Here is a 23,931-nt window from a genome sequence, read left to right as displayed (position 1 = left end):
CCCCCCCCCACCCCCGGCGCCCTGGAGTCAAGCCTCCGAGCGCATCGCCGGCGGCCAGCGCGGAGGAGGGGGCCGCGAGATCTGCCGCGCAGGGCTGGCTCCTGTCGCGTCCTCCCACCGGCGTGCGTGGCTTCACGGCTGCCCAGCCCCTGTGCCAGCGCTGCGGTCCGCTCACCTGACTATTACTGCACGCTTTGCGCTGAGAGCAAGTCTGATGTTGTTGGTGCTCCGGCTTTCCCCGAGCTGGGGGCCTGTGGGAGGTGGTGGGAATTGTGGCAACGGTTCCCTAGGCACCCAGGCAGTCAGCAGGTTTTTCTTTGAAAACGGGGTGAGGGGGGACCACCTCCCATCCTCCCTTCCATAATTACATAAATAAGATCGTCAAGGTGGAAAAACACGAAAAAAAGCAGAATATCAAACATTTCTTCTAATCATCCCTTTGTCCCAACCCAAGGACAACCACACTTACTTGTTAGTGTCTGTCCTTCCGTGTTACTATTTTCTGTGCCTGTAAAAACATACACTGTTTTCTCCCCCACCCCGCCAAAATAAAGGCACCAAAACGGTAAGTCTTTTAAAGGGCTTTTTATTGCTTTGTTTCTTTGATTTTTCTTCCTACCAGCAAATCACGAACTTTTCTGTACCAAACTATGTACTTCTACAATGTGATTTTTAATGCTTGTCCAGGATCCTATTATGTGGATATATCATAATTTATTTAATCAATACTCTGGGGCGCCTGGGTGGCTCAGTGGGTTAAGCCTTGGCTTGGGTCATGATCTTGAGGGTCCTGGGATGGAGGCCTGCTTTGGGCTTTCTGCTCAGCAGGGAGCCTGCTTCTCGCTGTCTCTGCCTGCCTCTCTGCCTGCTTGTGAGCTCTCTCTGTCAAATAAATAAACAAAACCTTAAAAAGAAAAAAAAATCAATACTCTGCTGTTTGGCATTTAAGTGGTTTTCATTTTTTCCCACTACAACAATGCTGTGATGAGTACTCAAGTACGTACATTTTCATGCATTACTTTTGATTATATTCGTACATTCTTGGAAGTAGTATTCAGGGTCAAACAGTACACAAGGACTTAAGGCTTTACTACAGTGGTTTTAAAACATGATTTAATGTAAAAACAACATTAGAACAACAATAATGAACTCCTCAAAAGAAATATTGACAAACTTCTTTCTCTGACAAATAAATAGTTTTTATTTGTTCATGTTCCTGGCCATATACAAAGAGTATTTTTATAGGATTCTATTTCTACCTATGCCAGGCTATTATATATCCAGGAATGAATAACTCACACAGGTTACAGGATCTAATTGAAACCATTTAGCTGAAAGGGAGGAGAAAACAGTCCCACTGAAATTCAGCAAAAGGCGCTGGGGTCCAGCTAGGCCTGTTGGACTGGAGCTGGAAAGGTGTTCGGGATCTAAAGCAGCTTTCCAGAACTCAGCAGGACTTCTTGATTTTTGCTCTAGCTCTGTTATTTACCAACGTTAGCTACTTTTTGTGGTTTCCCTTCTTTCTGTCTACTTCTTTCTTTCCATTCATCTGGCCGACTTCCTTAAACTTTGTATCTTTTCTCAGCTTACTATTTTCTAGTTCTTTATAACGCATATGTTCACAGTCTCTCTTTGCCATACTTGACCTCATGATCTATATATCCTTTTTTTTTCTTTTAAGATTTTATGTATTTGCCAGAGAGAGCGAGAACCAGCACAAGCAGGGGGAGCAGCAGGTAGAAGGAGAAGCAGGCTCTCCACCGAGCAAGGATTTGTGGAATCATGCGGGGACCCTGGGATCATAACCTGAACTGAAGGCCGACACTTAACCTACTCAGTCACCCAGGAGTCCCTGATCTTTAAGCTTCAGCTCCTGATGTGATTTACCTGATTCGGTATTTCCCAAGTAGGATTCCAAAGGATGAGAAACCTGTTGGCCCAGTTCACCCCTGTTTGAGAGGAGTTTTACAACAAAACATTTCAGAGGATGTTGGCTTCTTGGATCTGTTGCCCATTCCTGACCGAGTCAGCCGTGTGGAGAGGAGGGGACATAGAGCCACATGGCAAGGACATGGTTATTTAAGGCTACTCTGCCAAGCAGGTGCTTATAGGTGATGCAGTTCCTTAAAAGGGGATGGTGGCTACTGTAGGTAACTGGGCTTTTTTTATCTTTTTTTTTTAGATTTTATTTTATTTGACAGAAAGAGAGAGATCACAAGTAGGCAGAGAGGCAGTCAGAGAGAGAGGGAGAAGCAGGCTCCCTGCTGATCAGAGAGCCCGATGAGGGGCTCCATCCCAGGACCCTGAGATCATGACCCGAGCTGAAGGCATAGGCTTAACCCACTGAACCACCCAGGCGCCCCAGTAGCTGGGCATTTATGTACAGTGTGATAATATAGATAAAAGTATGTAGTGTGTTTTAATTATCGCTTTATCATAAACATATAATGACTTCATACCAGCTTAAATGGGCATAATAGTTCAGTCAGTGGACTGACTGTGATTTAAGCAATCTCCTACAATTAGAAATTTAAATTCAGTTCTTTTTTTTTTTTAAAAGCATGTTAACCAATTTGGAAAATTCTATAATGAACAACTTATCAGTATATATTTTTACTTTCTCTTGGATTTTTCTCTTGGGGTGTATCAATTAGCAATGTGTTTCTTTTTTTAAAGGTTTACTTATTCATTTTGAGAGAGAGAGTGAGAGCTGGGGCGGGGGGGATTGTGCAGGGAGGAGCAGATGGATCAGGAGAGAGAATCTTTTCTTTTTTTTTAAAGATTTTATTTATTTATTTGACAGATAGATCACAAGTAGGCAGAGAGGCAGGCAGAGAGAGGAAGGGAAGCAGGCTCCCTGCTGAGCAAAGAGCCAGATGCGGGGCTCGATCTGAGGACCCTGGGATCATGACCTGAGCCGAAGGCAGAGGCTTTAACCCACTGAGCCACCCAGGTGCCCCTGGGAGAGAGAATCTTGAGCAGACTCTGCACTGAGCCTGAGACGGGGCTTGATCCCACAATTCCGAGATCCTGAGATCATGACCTGAGCCAAAACCAAGAGTTGGATGCTTAACCAACCATGCCACCCAGGCACAAAGAACAGAAAGCTTCTCTAAAGTACTTTAAATGAAGAGATGTTTTTTTTTTTTTCATGTAATAAGTCGCTCAAAGGTAGATTTGGTTCTTTGGGCCTTTTTCTTATGTTCATATTCTCAATATGAGTGCTGAAGCTCTAATTATAGTATCAGTATTCAAGGGAGGAAAGAGGAAGAAAAAATGCCATTCAGGTCTTCCTTTGCACTGTTGTCATCCACAGTCACCCCCAGGAGACATAGACTTAGGTCTCTTTGGCCAGAACTGCGTTACATGGCACCCCTACCAGTATGGGAGGCTACAAAAGCAAGCATCTTCCCAACCTCCTTATTTGGCAGCAGCAGAGAAGACAGGAGTTGGGAATGTGCACTAAACCAGGCTTTCTGGTGTTGTCACAGGGGCTTCTCAGAAGTGTTGAAGCTGTGAAAACCTTCCTTCAAATAAAATCTTGCCTGGACGCGCATTTGGAAAAGCTGATGAAAGTGCAGTTGCTTTGGCTGAGGTGACAATGAGAGCTTAGAGCTTTGTGTGGTCAGCAACCCCGCTCCCCGGTACAAGGTGTTTCCTGCTTTCTAGCTGTTCGCACCCCTATCACCTTGCAATTAGTACTTAGTGTTCCATCTGGGAGAAACCCTCCATGGGCTTATGCTCAGGAGATAGTTCCCATCTCCCCTGAGGAAGCTGAGGATCCGAGTTCTGCACCCTTCCCTCTTGCGTTCTTGGCAAACCTGAAGCATGGGATTTAGGTTCAGTCAATCAGACATTCTTTCCTGTCTTTGAATGACCAGCATGTGACAGTGTTGGGGTGATCAGAGGTCATCTTCCTCTCAGCAGCAATGCCACATGCACCTGACAGTTCTTGCTCTGTGACCTGTGGTTCCAGCTGCCTAGTCCTCTGGAATTCTTGGTTCCTGCCTGTTTTCAAAACCTGGTTGTGGAGTTTCCTAGAGATTCTGTGAGCCTCTGAGTTTGTTTCAGTGCATTGACTTTTGGCTTAAGATAGGCAGGGTTAACTTCTTTTGCTTATAGCCCCAGGACATAGCCAATATATACCCTCCCCAGCAGTGGCACGGACAGCTCTGTAGAACGTCTGAGGTTGCAAGGGGCATAGTTTAAAATCTGCTGCCATAGGATAAATCCCTTGGACTAGAATTAAGGGACAAAGGTACAAATGGTTTAAAGTTTCTTGATAATTATTGCCAAAGAGTGTTCCAAAAGTATTGTGAAAATTTACTTAACCACAAACATTGGGTATTATCGCTGTAACTTTTGCTAGTATAATGGCAGGGAAATGGTTCCTATTAGTGTTTTAATTTGCATTTATTTCAGAATATGAAGCTCAACACTTTTCCTTATGTTGACTTATGGTTATATTTCTATTTATGGAAGATGTCTGTTTATTCAGGCTTTATTTTTTCTGTTTACGACATGAACTTCATATAATTCAGATATTCATTCTTTGAACGCTTACTGCAAACATTTTTCTTCGTCTATTTTTATCTGCCTCTTGTTACTTTTCTTCATACAGAAGCTTCGCATTTTTATGTAGTAAAATCTGTTCATCTTTTCCTTTGTCATTTCTTCTTTTGCTTCAGTGCTTTTAAAAGTTACTATTCCTTCAAAGATCTGATAAGTAGTGAATTCAATTTCCTGCCAGTTTTTCCTGTGATTTGGCTTTTATATATTTTATTCTTTAATCTGGGATTTTTTTGTTTAGTATTGTATGAATCTAAATAATTACATTGGGTTTTAGATTGATAGGCTTTTGTGAACAAGCCAAGCCTCTGGGTTTTTGTTTTGCTTTGTTTGGGGTTTTAGTAAATGCAAACAGAACTGTCCAGGGAGCAGGGGCTTGTTATGGAGAGAAGTGTGAGTGAAATGGAGAGAGAACTTTAGACAACTGAACTAGAAACAAAGAGACAGGGAAGCGCTGCATCAGAGATAGAAAAGCTGGAACAGAGAGTGAAACAGAAACAAAGAGAAGTGAGGAATCAAAGGTCAAGAAGCCAAGAGAGGGAAACGAAGATCTAGTATAGGAGAGGGCTTTGGACGTCTCTGGGCCTGGAGCTTGGATGGGTGACCACGGAGTGACCGGCAGAGGCTGGGATGACACCAAGGGCAGCAATGGAAGGTCTCCCTCTGCCACACTACCCCATCCAGCCTGGGCCTGGGGGGACCTCACATTCCATCTGGGGCTACCAATTTCCTCTTCATTCTCCAGTCTGCTCCAGGTCTGGGGATCTCAGCACGTAGAGGAAAATATCTTTCCTCTTCTCCTGCCTGTGGTCTTCCTTCTCTCTGGTCTCCTTTTTGGTCTGCCTTCAGGCAAGCATTCAAGGAAGATCTTGAAGACCAATCATCTACAATGGCCACCTGTGGGGGCTATATAATCCAGATATCTCAGCCTGGCTTGGAAGCCCAGTTATTATCCTGTCTGAGGGGGTAAGTAACTGTGTCCAACAATAAAGCGTAGATCTGGATTCAGACCCTGGTCCCTTCTAATTCCAAAGCTTGAAGTTCTTTACCGTTCATCAAGATATTGGGCTTATCCTACATCTCCACTAGAAATTATCTTCCCGAACATGCTTTCCTCTTCATCTCTGCTTATCCAGATGTCATCTTCCCATCACTGCCATCTTCCATGTCCTGTAGCTCAAGCTTCATTGAGCTGTAGGCTGAGGCCTTTCTTTAGTCCCATCCTCTACTCTTCCCTAAATATTATGGTATTTTTGTCTTGTTTCCCCATTATAACCTGGAATGGTGTGTTTTAATTCTTTGGACATCCTGCCTTACTCAATACTATGCTGCCCAATTGTTGGGTCATTTACTCGATTGCTCCAGGGAAGAGAAGGCAACCATTAAAGAGATGTGTTATGAAGCCGGCTAAGCTACTCCATGGTGACTGGAGCTTGTTCCCACCGAGAAATTATGAGACGTGATCTGGATCTTCCTAAACAAAGGTGAGGGAACTGCATCCCCCCAGATTGGCTGGCGGCTGCTCTGGGAGCATGGGGGTGTGAGGTAGGAGTCATGCAGGTAGGTGGGTGCTAATTCTCTGAGCTGGTCTGCTGCTGGCAAGAATGGACTTGCACAGTTCAGAAAAATCCGTCAGGCAAAGATGAAATTCTTGAGGCACTGGGTCCCTGAGTACATTGCAAAGTCCCAGGATATGGGCTGGACTCAATTAACAATGAATGAAAATATCTGCTTCCCCTGACTTTCACACCAGAGTCTTATAAATATTTGACCTTTACAGTTGAATAAGTGAAAAATAATACTGATGAAACAAAAATAGTAACTGTCATTTTAACTTTTATGTATAATTCACATTGACTTTTAAAATAATTTCAAACTCACCATCAATACTTCTTTAATTATAAAGGACTCTGACACGTTCCAGTAAATGATCACACCCTCATCTCACCCTATAAGTAGGTGTTACTGTTATTTTCGTTTTAAAGCACCAGAGAAAGAGCAAAGACATTTAGTGACCTGCCCTAAACCATTCAGGCTTTACTGGTGGGGATGGGATTTGACATTAGGTTTTCTTACTTTAAAACCCGAGCTCTTCTAATTGTACTCACGTGTCCTTTGGACAATTTTTTATCTTTCGAATGGGAGAAAAAAAATGAGCCCCTTAACCTCTCAGTTTTTCGATCTATAAAACAAAGAGTAGTGAACATTTGTTGTTTATGTCTCTCCAGCATCTTCTCTCCATTCTTCTGAGAGCATTGAAATGATCACCTGGGAATTTCTTAGAAATGCCAATTCTTGGGCTTTCCCCCATGGTCTACTGAATCAAAAACTCCTGGGCTGGGCCCCCAGCATCTGTGGTTTAACAAGTCCTCCAGGTGATTCTGATTCATGCTGAAGTTTGAGAAACACTGGCTTAGGGGAAAGAACTTAAGTGGTGCCATCTTGCCAACCCCAGGGAAAACCCTGCTTAAGACAAGAGCCATGTAGAGGAAGTACAGCTGAGAGATACAGAGAGTGAAAGGGTCCTAAAGTTACCATTGGAGTCTCCAAGTCTGGTCCAGCTTGAAGTTAGTGAGACAGCTGTATCATGTAGTTATGTGAACCGGTAAGTTCTTTTTCTTTCCGTCTGAGTTGGGTTTCTCTCACTGGCAACCAAACATCCTGATTGTCGAAGGGAACATTTATTCCTCCTTAAGTCCAAATGGAGAGATTTTCGTTAAGCCTTGGTTCTCAAAGTGTGGTACCAGGAGAGGCAGCATCATCATCACCAGGGAACTTGTTAAAAACACAGTTTAGGGACACCTGGGTGGCTCAGTCTGTTGGGCGTCTGCCTTCAGCTCAGGTCATTGTCCTAGGGTCCTGGGATCAAGTCCTGCATCGGGCTCCTTGCTCAGCGATGAGCCTGCTTCTCTCTCTGCCTACTGCTCCCCCTGCTTGTGCACATGCTCTCTCATTCTTATAAATAAGTAAAACAAAATATTTTAAATATTTTTTTTTAAAGATTTTATTTATTTGACAAACAGAGATCACAAGTAGGCAGAGAGGCAGGCAGAGAGAGAGAGGAGGAAGCAGGCTCTCCGCGGAGCAGAGAGCCGGATGCGGGGCTCGATCCCAGGACTCTGGGATCATGACCTGAGCCGAAGGCAGAGGCTTTAACCCACTGAGCCACCCAGGCGCCCCTATTTTAAATATTTTAAAAAACCAAACAGTTTATCAGGCCCTATCCCATACCGAATCAGGGTCCTAGGGATGGATCCTGGCAATCTGTGTGGGAGTAAGTCTTCTTGGTGATTCTTATGCCCATTAAAATTTGAAAATCACTAGAGTGAGACTCCCAGACTCCCTCCCCACCCTCTTATTCATCCTTTTCCATGAAGAAGGTATGCATTATCTAATTAATGAGTTCAGCAGCATGATCTGGGCATGCTCAGTTTAACTCTTCCCTTTGTTTTCTTTGACAGCTTGTCTGACTAAAGGGGAAGGTTCTTCTCTATTCCCATAGGTGCCACAAGCTGTACAGAGGCAGCTCCCTGTAGATGAGGCCTGCGGTTTTTCCAGCCTTGCCTGTAACTCAGTGGTAAGTTTATTCTGGGAACCATGTAGGCAAGCTCATTTGACCTCACATCTAAGCCATGTCCTCCAGGGTAGCTCTTATCAGTAATAAAGCTGACATTTTAATTTCCATCTGTTGGTTTTCTGGGTCCTGTTTCTCACTTGGTTCAGAACTTGGGTGAGGAAGAGGGCTGTTATTTATTGGGTCCCCTAATGCCCAACACTGACTAATATGGAGAGGGGTGGAGTAGAGGATCTCTCAGGTATCTTCCTTCCTTACACTTAGGGCATTGTGCTCACGCTCTCTCTCCAGCACTCCTGAGCGCCCCATGAAGAAAACCTTATTTGTTCTCACTAGACCACTGGTATCGCACCTGCGGGAGATAGAAGTATCCTGTGGCTCATGGGGTACAAAAGGGAAGATTGCAATCGCAAAGCATTTCCTTTCAGTTCTCTCCTGGAACAGTGTAGTTCTCTGGGGCAGGAATGCGGCCTTGAAACCAGTGCATTTTAAAAAGCCTCCTAGGAGCTGTCTGCCTTAGCCTTATTGTCAGGTTCTACCAGCCATCCAACCTAAAACCATATGGCTGCACGTGAAGTTGTGTCCTATTCTGGAAGCTAGAGATGTTTTAGCTTATCATTTCAAAAAAAAGACTTCCATTTTTTCTATTCCACGCTCTTGGTCTTTCACAAGTTCTTCGCAAATCTTTAAGACAGTCATAGTCACGGTCCTGGTAAGGGATGTGGATTAAAGAGGGCTCAGTATGGGGTTCTATAAACCAGACCTATGTGCTACAAGAAGCTTGCTTTTCAGGGTTCAGTCCCCTTACAGCAGCAGGCATGACTCTTTTTGGAAATCTGCTGCAGGAAAGGAAGGGACAAAGCAGCCATCACAGTTCACCTGAGTGATAACAGGACGACAGAGGGATTTTCTATATATTGACCCTAATTCTTGTTCTTTCTGGAAGAGTTAATTCTCAGATTATCTAACGAACACTATATTTTACATAGTTAGGTTATATATGTACGACCTTGACTCCTGCTTTGCCCATATCATTAAAATTTGTTCATAAAGAAGGGTGTCTGGGTGGCTCAGTTGGTTGAGCCCTGACTCTTGGTTTCAGCTCTGGTCGTGATCTTGGAGTCATGGGATCAAGTTCTACATTGGGCTCTGTGCTTGGTGCAGAGTCTGCTTGGGATTCTCTCTCTCTCTCTCCCACTGTTCCTCCCCACCCTCTCTCTCTCTCTCTCTCTCAAATAAATAAAAAAGAATGAAAGAAAGAAAGAAAGGAAGGAAGGAAGGAAGAAAGAGGGAGGAAGGAAGGAAGGAAGAAGAGAGAAAGAATGAAATATGGGAAAACTCAAAGTAGGAAATAAAACCCTCTTGTGATCTCACTACCTAGGATAACTGAATATCCTGTTGGCCTTTCTTTCTTTTCATCTGTTCATAATGATTAAGTAGAAAAGCTTTGAGCCACTCATAGGTTCAAATACGCACTCTGCCTTGTACTAGCTATATGACATCTCTGTGCTTCAACTTTTTTTTTTTTTAAATACAAACAGTAATAGAACCCACCTCATATGGTTGATTTGTGGATTAAACTGGTTAATGGGTTTTAAGTAATCAGCACAATGCCAGGCTCCTGGTAAGTGCTCAGTAAATGGTAGCTATTAAGTATGTGTTTCATATTTTTGTATATACGGATTTGTATCCTATTCTCATTTTCCCATACAGATAAACATTATTTTTAATGCCAGGTAGTATTCATATTCATATTGTAGCATCATTTATCTAACCGAGTCTCTGTTGTTGAATATTTAAGTAGTTTTGATTTTTCATTATTTAAAAAAGATGCAGCGGTGGACACTCTTGCTTGATTGTTCCCGGCAGCCACTGCTTGAAAGGGGCAGTGTAACTTTGACCCTGCTCTGTCTCCTAGGCTCTGGGGCTCCCAAGGCAATGTACTACGTTGAGTCAGGCCCCAAGCTGGGAGGCAGAATCTGAGTTCCAGTTGTCCTTTTGCTCTATCTCCGGGGACCACGCTTTTCTATCTGGGCCTCTGCTTCCCCACCTTTAAAATGCAAGCTTTAGTGGGAATGATCGCAGGGTACTTTGATTGTTCTATCCAGGGCTCTATGATTCCACAACAATCCTCTGCTAAGCTATGGATTCCTCTGGCTCTGTTGTGGCCTTCCTCAGGGCTGTGTGTGCCCACGCTACAGCGTGTGTTTCAGTTTCTATTCTTAGCAGTGTGATCTTTAAACAAGGAATAGATTTGTGCATCTGTCTCATCTCAGATGCACGCGGCTCCTGCTGGGCTGTTTCATTCTCCACCAGCCATTCATTCACATTAGGAGCAGAGGCCCATTAAAGAAGTTAGTGGATGGTGTGCTTCCATCCACCACGGTTAAGAGCAGAATGCTCCCTGATCTGGGGTTTGGCCCTCTTTGGTTATCGGGCCTGGGCTCTGTCTGACTCAGCTATAGATGAGGTCAGGGGGATCTTCATTTCAGCAGTACCTCCTTCCTCACTCCACCCTTAGATCCTTTCTCTGGGATGGGCCAGGGATGGTATTTGGGCAATGGTGGTTTTTAGAGATGGTGAGTCACCAACATTCCAGATGAGAAGGTCATTGTTTGTTCTGAAATAGAGTGGACACGGATGCGTCTACTCTCTTCCAAGAGTTCTCAGCTATGGAGGTGTCTCAGGGTTGCTTTGGATATTTAAATACACAACTTCTGAGTCTTGGTTATCAAGATGGCAGGTAGGGGAGCCCAGGTTCTTCATTTTAAGATGATCACAGGTGATTCAGATGTGCATCCCAGCTGAAGAGCACTGGTGGATCGTTGTAAGATTGCCAAACACTTAAAGCCCACAAAGACCAGGCAGGTAACATCAACCGGGATGGGATGTAATAAGACTGCTCGTGACTTTAAAGGACAGAAGCATCCTAGACCTTTTCTCAAGGGTAGCCTGTACTTACCTGGACCCAGTTGTCATATGATAATGTTGACCTGATGTTGCTAGATGTTCCATTTAGTTTTATTGGGAAGAGTTAGAAATCCAGATTTGTTTGTGAAATGTCCTATTTTAAAATATTGATAACTCAATTACATGTTGGTAATCCCATTTAAAAAATTGAGTTATGCACCAATACACATCTGCTGGCCAAATCAGCTCTTGAATCTGCCTGTCGAAGTTTCTTGACAGTCCTTTAGCTAGACAGTCACTCAGCTTAAGCCAAAATGATGCATTCAACAGGTCTCTCGATTGGTAGCATTACACCATCTCTGTACTGTGAGGCTCTGTGGGGTACTGGTTAACACCCAGCTTGGCATGAGGTAAAGTGCTCTAAGCAGGGGAGTCAGAAGACCTGTGTCCTGCTAACAACGTGCTAGGTGACATTGGGAAAGAAATTCTTTCCCTAGTCACAGGATTTCTTTTGGTAGGGGAAGAGGAATGATCTCTACCATTCTTTCCAAGTTTGTAGGTCATTCTTTTTGTAAAGATTTACATACTTCACTATTTTATTCCAGCTACTTGAGAAGGAAACTTTCCAGATTAAGATGAAAATTCATCTTTATTTGGCCCGAATGACAACTAGTTCTTTCTTTCCCATATTCTCCTATGCCATCAGTGATTTCTTTTTGTAGAGGTTTCTTTTTGTGTAGGCTTTTGGAGTATTTTCTAAGGGCAAGATAACATTTTGGAATAGAAGTCTCAGTGGAGTTGAGCCTGTAAGCTTCTTGCTTGCTGCACACTCAACTTTGAATCAAATAATAGTAATAATAAAAAAAGGAATAGAGATGATACAGGGGACACCTTGGAGTAAAAAAAAAAAACCATTTCCTTGATAGGTCAGATAAAATCCTGGAACTGAATCTTTTCTTCCCATGGTTTTATTAAAGTTTAATTCATATACTATAACATTCACTTTAAAAAGTGTATAATTAAAAAAAAAGTGTATAATTCAATGGTTTTTAGTATATTTACAGAGTTGTGCCACCATCCTCACTATCTAATCTCTGATTATGTTCCTATCTCCAGAAAGAAACCCCATACCCATTATCAGTCACTCAGCATTTTCCCCTCAGTCTTGGAAACCATTAATCTACTTTCTGCCTTTATGGATTTTCTTCCTTGGAACCTTCCATATAAATGGAATTATATAATATGTGCCCTTTTGTAACTGGCTTCTTCCAGTTAGCATGATGGTTTTAATGTTCATCCATGTTGTAGCAAGTATCAGTATGTCATCCTTTTTTATTGCCAAATAAAATTCTGTTGTATGAATATAGCACATTTTGTTTAACCACTCATCAGTTGATGGACAGTCATGTTCTTTCTACTTTTTGGCTAGTATGAATATGCTGCTATGAACTTGCATATACAAGTTTTTGTATGGGCATATGATTTAATTTATCTTGGATCTGTACTGAGGGGTTATATAGTTAAGTCCATGTTTAGCCTTTTGAGGAAATGTCAGACTGTTTCCCAAAGCAGCAGCACCGTGTTACATTCTTACCGGCAGTGTGTGAGGGTTCTAGTTTCACCACATTCTTGTCAACAATTGTTATTATCTGGCTTTTTTATCATTGTGATCCTAGGGCGTGTGAAGTGGTATCTCATTGTAGTTTTGATGCCACAGTTGAATCAGTTCCGGATTGTCCTGACCTAGGCTATCCACCCACCCTCCAGCTAATTACTGTGGCTAGTGGAGGTTGATAATCTTAAGAGAATTAGAGTGTACCCTTGTAGCTGGGTGTGGGTGCCATTCATAAACTAGAGGGGAAATTTGGAGGTATTATTTGACAGTAGGGAGAAATGGATGACTGGGAGGCAACCGGCACATATTTCCTATAGGATGGGTTTCAGGAATTGTCCTATACACAGGGATCGTAGTGGTGCAGAGTAGGAAGGAAAGAGAATCTTGGTCAGGACTCAGGCATAGAAGCAGCTCACAAAGAGGTGGACTGAAATAGATTCTACTGAAAATAGGCTGGAACCTCAGAAGGCAAGGAACATAAGCAGGACACTTTGGTCATCTTGGTCCTGAAGGATTATGGGAAATTTTAGGGCTAGGCAGACATTGAGAGACATTTGTGGGAAGATTAACTGGCACTTTCTCAGCATTTCTTTGAGTCTCCTCTTTCTTTTCTCTCTCCTTTTCCTCCTTCTTTTCATGTTGATGATAATATCTGTCATTGAGGCCTTTCTGGCTATGACTGCTGTGTAACAAACATTTTGCTCCCCCTCCTGCAAAAAAATAGGTGTTTAAAACAACCATTTTATACCTGTTTGACCCTGGGCTGGATCCCGTGCTGGGGGGGGGGGGGGGGGAAATGCTCTAAAGCATATTACTGAGTCAACTGGCAAAATTGGAATATCAATTTAATTAGACAAAAATATTCATATTAGTACTAAATTTACTAAAGTTGATAACTGTACTGTAGTTATATGAGATCGTATCCCTATTCCTAGGAAATATACACTGAAGTACTTAGGGACAAAGGGCCATAATGCCAGTAACTTACCCTTAAATGGTTCAAAAAATTCATTTTTATATATGGATTATATATAATCAGATATATAACCATAAATTTATATATTTATATATGAAATATATATATGTATATATATATATATATGAAAGAGAAATAGGGGGGTAACATGTTCACAGTAGTGGAATTTGGGTAAAGGTGGTGTAAGGGTGTACTTTATACTTTACACATGGAAGTAATTTCCAAATGAAAAAGTGAGAGAAGGACAACCAGTTTACTACTTTATTTTGCTCATGATTCTGTGGATCAGGAAGGGCTGGTTTGGGGTCTCTCATGCAGGTCTCTCAGAGGTCAGGAGCAACTGCCTTCAGGGGAAGGTTCGGCAGTGTTGGGTATCCAAGATGTCTCCCGAGGCTGGCAGTTGATGCTGGAGGTCTACTGGAGCTCAGCTGGACCTCTGACTTGCATGCTTACATGTGGCCTTGCTAGCATGGGAGTCTTAGGGTAGCCAAACTTCTTACTTTGTTTCTCCCAGAGTGAGAATCCCATGAGAACAGGTGGAAGCTGCATGGCCTCTTCTGACCTAGCCTTGGAAGTTATATAGCATCTTTTCTGCTGTATTCTGTCGGTTCCAAGGAAGTCACTAGGTAGTGTCCAAGAACTTGCCCTCGTGTTCCAAAACTGCGATCGAAGCATACTGCATGCCAGGCACTGTTTTATGTGCCTTCTAGGTATTAACTCATTTGATTCTTGCTGAAAAACAACAACAACAGCAACAAAACAACCCTTACGGTAAGTAGCCTTACTGTCCTTAGGAAAGATAATACTTGGGGTACAGAGTTTCAGTTCCCAACATTAGTGGAAGAGCTAGGATTTGAATCCAGACAGTTTGGCCCCAGAGCCTATGGCCTTTTCTACTACCTGATACTACCTCTACATAGAGCTGTGATTCCTGCTACAGTTGGTTAAACTGCCATACATATAGATAATCACTTAAAAAAAAAGATTTATTTCTTTATTTGAGAGAAAGAGAGAGAGAGAGAGAGAACTAGTAGGAGGGTTAGAGCAAAGAGAAGAGAGAATGGCAAGCTGACTCCCCACTAAGCAGGGAGCCCAAGGTGGGGCTCGATCCCAATGCCCTGAGATGAGGGCCTGAGCAGAAACCAAGAGCTGGAGGCTTAACCAATTACACCACCCAGATGCCCCTATAATCCCTTTCGGCTCACAATCACTGGCACGCAAACTTCCCCAATACATTCCAAATCACATGACATAATTCTTATCTTCTGAGGTCTGACTTTTGCACACGCACTTTCCTTTCTCTGGAATACCTTTCTTCTAATTATTCACCTGTCTCTATTATTTATTCTTCAGATCTTTTAGGAAGCCTTCCTTGACCACTCAACTCTCGGGGGAATGCTTCTGCTATGGGCACACATGCTGCATGGTGCTTAATAGGTACACTGCTTATCATTATGCCTGATAATTTTGTCGTTGTCCTGGCTGTCTCCCCCACTGGACTATAAGTTCTCTGAGGGCAGGGATGCGGCTTTGTTCAGGAGAGGATCTCTAGCACTGGGTAAGTGCCTGGTATGTACTGTGTCCATAATTACAAACTAACCTCTCACTTACACTCCTCTAGACAATGACCACATATTTCTCACACACAAATGCAGCCACTAGGATGCTCTCCTGACACATACGAAACCTGTCCCATTTACTCTCGTCCATGCACCCTCAATCACTGTGACATCCCCCATGCTCACTCAGTCACTGTCACGTTCCTCCCCCACCCTCCCCGCTGCAACCCATCACACACACAACTACTGTGACACAGTTCTGATCCTCAATCACTGTCACACACTATTTTTCACACAATCACCGTCACCATCTGTATTCTTAAAACAGGTATTTACTCTCCTACAAAAACTGAGTTAAGATGACAACAGCTCTATTTTTCACAACGCCTTCACATACTGTATTTTTTCATCCACGGAATCCCTGACAATCCCTGACATTGCACAGTTATGGTCACACTCCGTCTACTGTCTTCCTCCCGCTCCCACTTGACACCCACTCCTCCTACACGCGCACGCGCGCGTATACACCCGCGCACAGACACACACACACACACACACACACACACACTCACTGTCAATGGATCGGAGGGGTCCGGTCGCGGGGGTCTGAGTCGCCCTCTATCAGCGCCTGAATCTCACTCCCACACCTTACACCCTCACAGTCACTCCCGCGCTCCCTCAACTCACTCTCACTGTCGAGGGACCCCAGGGGCGGGTCCGCGGGGGTCTGAGCCGCCAGGGGTCAGCGCCGGAGTCTCAGCCCAGGCCAGCGCGGCCCCGCCCCGCCCCGCCCCCTCATGCATATGCAGCACCTCAGCCTCGCAGCCCGGCCCCCAGACGGCCATTTGTAGCGGCGCTGGAGGCAGCGTTCGGCAAGCGCTGCGGAGACGTGTGGAGGAGCGCGCGCCCCCCGGCCGCTGCCGCCCCTGGTCCCTGCGGTCCTCCCGTTCCTCCGCGCCTCGGGCGGGACCCGGCCAGCCCGGGCGCCGCGCTGCCGCCCGGAGCGGCCCTCCCGGCAGCTCCCGGCGCCCGGGACCCCCGCCCGCCGCTCGCCCGCAGCCCGCCGGCCGCACACGTCTCCGGAGCCGGGCCTAGGGCGGGCGGCGGCTTGGCGTGGCCGGGCGGGCTCGGCGGCGTCCCCATGGCCGCGGCCGGCTGGCGGGACGGCTCCGGCCAGGAGAAGTACCGGCTCGTGGTGGTCGGCGGAGGCGGCGTGGGCAAGTCGGCGCTCACCATCCAGTTCATCCAGGTGCCTAGAGCGGGCCTGCCGGGGGCGCCGGGGCGGCGGCGGGCGGGGGCTGGCGCTACCTGTGGCGGGGCGGCTGCCGCGACCCCGCCCCAGAGGCGCCGCGCGGGCCGGGGGCGAGTGGGGGGGCGGTGGTGCGGGCCGGGCTCTGCCCTCCTGCCCTGCGGCCGTGGCGCCGCGCTCCTGCCTGCCCGGCGCCCTGGTCGGCGTCCGGGGAGTCGGGCTTCTCAGGAATGTGTCCGGGAGGGCGGAGCTGGCAGGGTGGGAAGCGCCGATCCACCTTATCGCTCCCGTCCGGGCCGAGCCTCCCGGGAGGCTGCGCCGCCGCGCCCGGCTTCCTGCCCCGCGGCTGGGTCTCGGGGCGTCGGGTGCGGGGCTGCAGCCCCTCGCGCTGGGCTTTCAGCCGCTGCGGCCGCCTCCTGCACCTTCGGTGAGATCGCGGTAGCAACTTGGCCGCGGCTCCGCGTGGTCTGCGGGTTTCTCCGCGCACGCTGAGCCCGAGCTGCCGGCTTCGAGCTGTGTGTTTCTCTTTGTGTGTGTTTGTGCTTTTCTTTTAAGTAATCTCTTAGGTAATATGTCCGGGTGGGAGTGTGTGATAATGCCCGAGGGAAATGGTGGCTTCGAGGAAGTTAAGAATGTTCTCCGATAGGGGTGAGACCATTTCCTAGGAATTCCTGGTGCCTTCCTGCTTCTCGCTTTGCCAAGGTGAAGTTTGGGATGGGCCAGGCTAGGAGATGACCGACCCGGGTGTGCCTTCCCTATCTGTTCCAACTACCCACTCCTCCACTCCCAGCTCTTTCTGGTTGGTAGAGGCGAAAGTCAGAGCTTGTGGTAAAGAAGAGGGCGGTGGAATTCTTCATTCTTAGGATTTGCTCTTGTTAAGAGGTTTGAGTGATCTTTTCGGGGATTTTGAAAATGAGAAACCCAGATGTCTCTCTGCTTTTGTCAACCTAAAAGGTGTGGCATATGCTGGGAGAGAACGAAGGTACTCCTTTATAACAGTAACAAAGATATTCTCAATATATCAAGAATACTGTTAAGATGCCTCGGTGAAGAATTGATTTCTGGTTTCCGTTTCATCCATCTGTTATCAGCTGGGATACATGAATGGCTTGTTTCATTTCACTTAACGTTTAGAGTGACATTAAAATACAGAGTACTGTTAACATAAATGTGATTGTTACCTTTCACGTTGACTAAATGAGCAATGATTGCTGTTAAAATATTTCAAGGGGTTAAAAACTACTGCTAAAACCTTTGTGTCCAGGAAGAGATGTTTATGTAGAGCATTTACACATGCTCATTAAGTGGGTTTAAAAAAAAAAAATCACACCGAGTAAGAGGTGAGATTGGTTTAAGTTTAGCAGGCTGCAGAATCAGGGATATTGTCTTGCTGCTATTTCGCTAGGGCCAAGAGAGATTTTAACTGATGGCAAAGCAAAACAGTTTATAGCTTAACGTTTCTTTGGAGACTGTACTTGGGGGGCTGGCAGTGGTGGTGAGGAGTGAGAAAAGAATCCTGGGTTCCAGTATTAGTAAAGTGTCACTTGAAAGGTTAAACTACACATACTTAGGTCCTTTGTGGAGGAGGGACTATCTGAATGTATTTAAATATGTAAGTTATTTAATTAAGGTATTGGAACCTTTTATTTTTGGAAAATAGTTTTAGAAACTGCTAAGATAACAGTAATTGCTGTTTTAAAAAATGATTCTCTAGAATTCTTTTGTTAAAGAAACATCTCCTTTATGAATAGTACTGTCCTAGATGGTAGGAAAGAAGTAAATGAGCCGTGTGTGGATGAGAAACACACACATATGTATACATGGAGAAAAAGTGAGCTTTGAGTCAACGTAAGTGTTTATCTCGCTCTGTCATTTATTGGTTGTGAGAACACTGCCAGAATATTCAGCTTCCCTGAGTCTCCATTTAATCATCAACAAAAGGGATGGGATCACACATTGTTTATTATCTTTTGAATTATGGGAGTGTCCTTAGCACTGTTGTGTGTCACATAGTGTGTGCTCAGTTAAAGATGGCTATTAGTGTAAGTGTCTATGTATATAATTTTGTATCACATTTAAATGCAAAGGGAATTCAGAATTGGGGAAAAGTCAGTTTGGGAAGAATTGATAACAGTGCTGTATAGGCTTGGTGGTAGGGAGAGAGTATGTGAATATGGGGGAAGTTATATGATAGTTGGGATAGAGAGAAGGCAGGCAAGGAGGGGAGTGTGAGAGGTAGATGAGCTGGAGCCAGTGAAAGGGAGCAATAGACTCTGACTCTGAGGGGACTTTTGCAGAGGTAGAAGCCAGTCCACCTGGGTGGAGTCTCAACTCTGCCACTTGCTGCAGTATAATCTTAGATAAATTACTTAATCTCTCAGTATCTCAATTTTCCCCATCTGTAATCTGGGGAAATACACAGTACCACATACTCTTGTGATGAAAATTAAATGAGTTGATCTATGTCAAGGGCTTAAAACAATGCCTACTGTATAAAAAGACTACAGACATTATTGTTGTTATATTAATCTTATAACTATGGAGCTAAAGTGACTATTTATCATCTACACTTAATAGAACCACTATTTATTGTCTGACTCTTGGGAAATTAAAATTCATTCTGCTGTGATTGTCTAGCAGTGGTAATTGGAGAGGAGATGGCAGGAGGATAATAATCTTAACAAGTGGAAGTCAGTTCTTGTAGGAGATCAGGATGACACAAATTGGCTTTATTTACTTCTTCTGAAGTGACTTCTGAAATGACACTTTTTAGTGTTCAGTATATATTTTTCTCTTATATAATCTTGAGCAGAAAAAATACAGAAGATTGGGGAATGGAGAATTTAAAAACGACTTTGTCTTTAGTCTTGACTTTCTTTAACCTTAGATGTACTGGGACTTATGCATATGAAGAGCTGCAAAATAGGAAATTAAGGCAATAATTGCTTAATTGAGGTGCCTTTTCCTCTTTAAAAATGAATTTAGCAAATCATAAAGTGTATAAAAGTGTAAAATATGTGGAGTTAATGTTTCTGTTGTTCACAGTTTTTTGAAAAATGTTTCAAGTTTTGTTGGTAAATAGAATACTAAATGATGAGTAAGTTGTAGTTAGGAAATGATCTTAACATTGTACCAAGTGAAATGGAGAGAGTTTCGCATATCTGGATTCTAGGTCTCTCTACTCACGTGATGCTGGGGAATCTCTTAATCTTTCAGTCTTTTCAAGGCTTTAGTTTTATTTTTCTCCATAAAATGTTGAGTTTGGATGAACAAATCTCTGCTTTTGAAATTCTGGGTTCTTATTTAGTTAACTAGCTTTGTGTCTTTAGTCAAGTATCTTGGGTTCTCTGAGTCTCCTCTGAAAAGGGAGACTAATAATAGTATCTTTAGGGTTTTTGGAATAAATACAATAACATGGCAAATCATTCAGCACAGTGCCATCTATAGAGTAAGTTAATAATAATTGTTACCTGGTTTTATTTGCTGCTATTATTATCTTGTTCTTCCAAAACAAAATTTGTAATTTCTTCATTTTTGCTTGACACATAATCTGGTCTCTTAAGGCTTCAGCACTCCCTACCTCCCACCCCAACCTCAGATTCCCCTCTTCACATTGTGTGGTCTTTAGGTGATAAATGTTGATCCTGTTTTGAGTTGGGGAAACTTCTTTTTATCAGTTGCAAGTTGATTTTTGGGAAATTTGGAGTAATTATTGGGGTTTTGGGTTAGTGCTTTACCTGCTAACTCTCAGAAGAGAACACATGTGTTTTACAGAATTAGAGGAATTTCCCAGCTTCTAGGCTTTGTTTAGCATCCTGACTTTATTGAGCAGTGTGTCAGATTTTGAGGTGTGTAGGGGGTAGTTGATTGCTCACGTGTTGAGTTTTAGTCAGTCTTACAACCTGTTAGTCTGGACCTGACTCACACCTTGCTTTTTACTCAGAGTTTGTCTTTCGCTGAATGCTTTTTCATTGACTTTTCCTGGGGCAGAGATCCTAGAAGAGATTTCAGGACTCATGTATTATGTTATAGTTAATTGATCTACGTGTGAAGGGCGTGAGTTTAGGTTCTGGAATTGGTGCCCTACTGCAACATCTTGAAGACACTCTCTGCAGTTGTAAGTCACATAAAATAACTCGTGTCTGTGAATCTGAAACTATAGGCTTATCTTTTTGTGTGCATCTATTGCTTTACATTTTCAGAGTGATTTACAAATGAATTCTTAGTATTGAAAAATAAAGCACCTCTTCTGATGGTGGTATTTATTGGAGATTATTTTAGTAACACCAGAACTGGATCTGCTGATAGCTCCTGCGTAGAAGTGGTAGGCACGCAAGGAAGAGGATGGCCACTTTTGTTAGAGGAGAAGCAGAGAAATTCTAACCTGAGGTCTCTTAAAACTCATTCTTCTTACTCATTCTAACATATGTGCATCTCTCTTTAATGGGATGGGGAAAGTTGCAGTGGTGTAGTGGGGACGATTCTGTTGAATAGGTCAAGAATCCTGTTTTTCCCCTTGATATAATACCATTAGAAGGCAAAGTGATGATGACAGGCAGCTGCCTACTGGGATGAGATTTTTAATTCACTTGTGAGGCTGAAATGTGGGTCTTTGCAAACTTTGAAGTGAAAGTAGTTGTTAATTTGGTTAGGAATTAAACTGGTAACTTTAAAACGGGAGACTGGGTGGGAAGAGAGACTTTTTTTTTTCCCAAAGATTTTATTTATTTATTTGATAGAGAGCATAAGCAGGGGCAGTGGCAGAGGGAAAGGGAGAAGCAGGCTCCCCACTGAGCAAGGGAGCCCTGAGTCAGGCTCCCTCCCAGGACCTCGGGATCATGACCTGAGGTGAAGGCAGAACTCGATCAGCTGAGCCACACTGGTGCCCTGAAAGGAGATTTTTAAAAAAGCAGTATTGCTTTTTTAATTTTAAAAGTTCCTTTTAATTTTTCCTTTTTTTTTTTTTTTTTTTTTGGCAGGGGGAAGGATAGAGGGAGAGAGAGAGAATCTCAAGCAGACTCCCTCCTGAGCCTAGAGCCCATCACAGGGCTTGATCTCACAATCTTGAGATCATGACCTAAGCCAAAGTTAGGAATTGGACACTTAACCGACTGAGCCACCTAGAAGACCCTGAAGGTTCCATTTTCAAAGTAATTGATCATAAAATTGAAACAGATTTTCTGATGCTGTACAAAGATTTCTTCCTTCCTTTCTTTCCCTCCCTTCTGTTTCCCTGCCTTCCTTCCTTCCTTCCTTCCTTACATCCTTCCTTCCTTCCGAGGAAAAATAGAAGTGTCTTTAGAGTATTAGTTCTGTATGCCCTCCTTACTGAAAAGTGATAGTGAATAAAACACTTTCACACTGTCAGTAGACATTGTAGAGTTAATAGTGAATCTTCTGGCAAGGCCTTGATCTTGAATTACTTTGGGCAGAGTTGCTGAGTCTGTGTTTCGGATTGAAACTTAGTTTAAAGTAATGTCCTTGGTAGACCTTTGATTTATTTTTACTTTGTAAAGAGAAACAGCTCTCAGGCTTTTATGAAAAAGACAAAGATTTATATACTCACTTATTTTATGTGTGGCTCTGAAAGAAACAAAGAAATATAAGTTGTCTAAAATTAGGCTACTGGAGACATAGAACGAGTTCCTTGTCACCTTATAAATTATGTTTTGTTTTTAGTGTTTTATAAAAGCAATGTGATTGTTAATTGGCTACATAGCATTAAATTATAGTTAATTAAAAATATTACAGTCACAGAAATTGTTGTTTGTATATATTAGTAGTTTAATATTGCCCGCCAACTTACCTCGTCACCTCATATGGTGATTTTTTTTTTCCTAGGAGAAAGAGCTTTGTATACAAGTAAGTACATGTTTAGTAGTTGAAGTATGGATATAAAAGTCAAAGTAACATCCAATGTTGCTTTAAAAAAAAAAAACTTTACTCAGATTTTCCAGATGCTAACATTTTACCATATTTGTTTTATATCTTCCCAATCTATGCTGTTTTTTTTAAAATCATTTGAGTGTAAATTGAAGACAGTGACCCCTTATTTTTAAGTCTCTCCATGTATATTTCCTAAATACAAGGTCATTTGCTTACATAAACATAGTGTACAACCAAAATCAGATATTAATATTGATATATTACTAAGCTAACATGCAGAGCTTTTTCAGATTTTGCCTGTTGTCCCAATAATGCCCTTTATAGCATAAGAAAATCTCCGATTATGCACTGCATTACGTTTCCATATCTTTAATTTGGAACAGTTTTTTAGTCTTTGTGTTTTAGGACATTGACATTTTTGAAGAGTGTAAGTTATTTGTAGAGTTCCCTCAGTATGAGTTTGTTTCCTCATGGGTAAATTTGGCTTATGCATTTTGAGGGGGGAGCAGGAATAACACAGAAATAATGAGTTGTTCTTAGTGCACTGTATCAGGAGACATATAACAGATGTACATTTGACTGTATATGTGTTTACCTTTTGACTTAGTAATCCCAGATCTAGGAATTTACCCGAAAATACACTTGCACGAGTATGAAAATACACATGTATGAGCTTAACAGCATTGTTTGAAATTTAAAAAAGAAACAATTTACAGAATAGGAGAGGAATTTAATAAAATGTGGTACATTTACCCAGTGGAGCATTATGTACCTATTAAAAAAATAAGAACGTTCTCTATGAACCGATAGGAGGTGCTTTCCAGGATAAATTGTTCAGTGAAAAAAAGTGTGAAAGTATCTACAGTATAATGTGCAGTGTAAGAAAGAAGGGGAGATAAGAAAGTAGGTATTTTCAGCACTGAGTGCATAAAGCAGAGATTAATGAGATTGGTTAGCCATAGGGAGTGGGTAGGAATGAGGGGGAAGGGGTAGAGAGAATGGGGTTTGGTGACCTTTCCGAGGATACTTTGTGACTTTTGGAACCATGTTTAATGTTTCACATATTCAGTCCATAAACAGCAGACACCAGTACAATCAAGTGATGAAGAAAAAGGCCACCCTAAGGTGGAATATAAACAAATAAGTGAACTGAACCTAATTTCAGATGAGTAACATAACCACACCAAAGGGGAAAAAAAACCCTAACGTTTGGACTATGTCCTCAGGATAAAGACAGACAGTACTTGAAACAAACACTGAACTCTAGTTAATAGGCTGTGTGTGTGTGTGTGTGTGTGTGTGTGTTTGTGTCGCAGGGGTATGGGTTTTCAATTCTGAAATGATTTTTTTTTAAGATTTTATTTATTTATTTGACAGAGAGAAAGATCACAAGTAGGCAGAGAGGCAGGCAGAGAGAGAGATGGGGAAGCAGGCTCCCTGCTGAGCAGAGAGCCTGATGCAGGGCTCAATCCCAGAACCCTGAGATCATGACCTGAGCGGAAGGCAGAGGCTTAACCCACTGAGCCACCCAGGTGCCGCGAAATGATTTTCTATACTAAGATTAAGCAAATAAGTAAATACATTTTGGAAAAT

General features: G+C 43.2%; 1 protein-coding gene across 1 annotated transcript in view; it reads left to right on the top strand.

The window, feature by feature from the left end:
* Nucleotides 1–16,226: 16,226 nt before the first annotated feature.
* The window catches only part of RRAS2 (RAS related 2), a 71,533-nt gene continuing 63,828 nt past the window's right edge, over nucleotides 16,227–23,931 (top strand). Inside the window, exon 1 of the mRNA XM_032853530.1 lies at nucleotides 16,227–16,452. Coding sequence (XP_032709421.1) covers nucleotides 16,345–16,452 — 108 coding nt within the window. The 5' untranslated portion in view covers nucleotides 16,227–16,344. The remainder of the gene's footprint in view (nucleotides 16,453–23,931) is intronic.

The sequence above is a fragment of the Lontra canadensis genome, unplaced genomic scaffold (assembly GCF_010015895.1).
Source record: "Lontra canadensis isolate GAN:19392208 unplaced genomic scaffold, GSC_riverotter_1.0 scaffold7, whole genome shotgun sequence".
Classification (NCBI taxonomy): domain Eukaryota; kingdom Metazoa; phylum Chordata; class Mammalia; order Carnivora; family Mustelidae; genus Lontra; species Lontra canadensis.
Note: the sequence above shows the minus strand (reverse complement) of the source record. Positions and strands in the feature narration are given on the sequence as shown.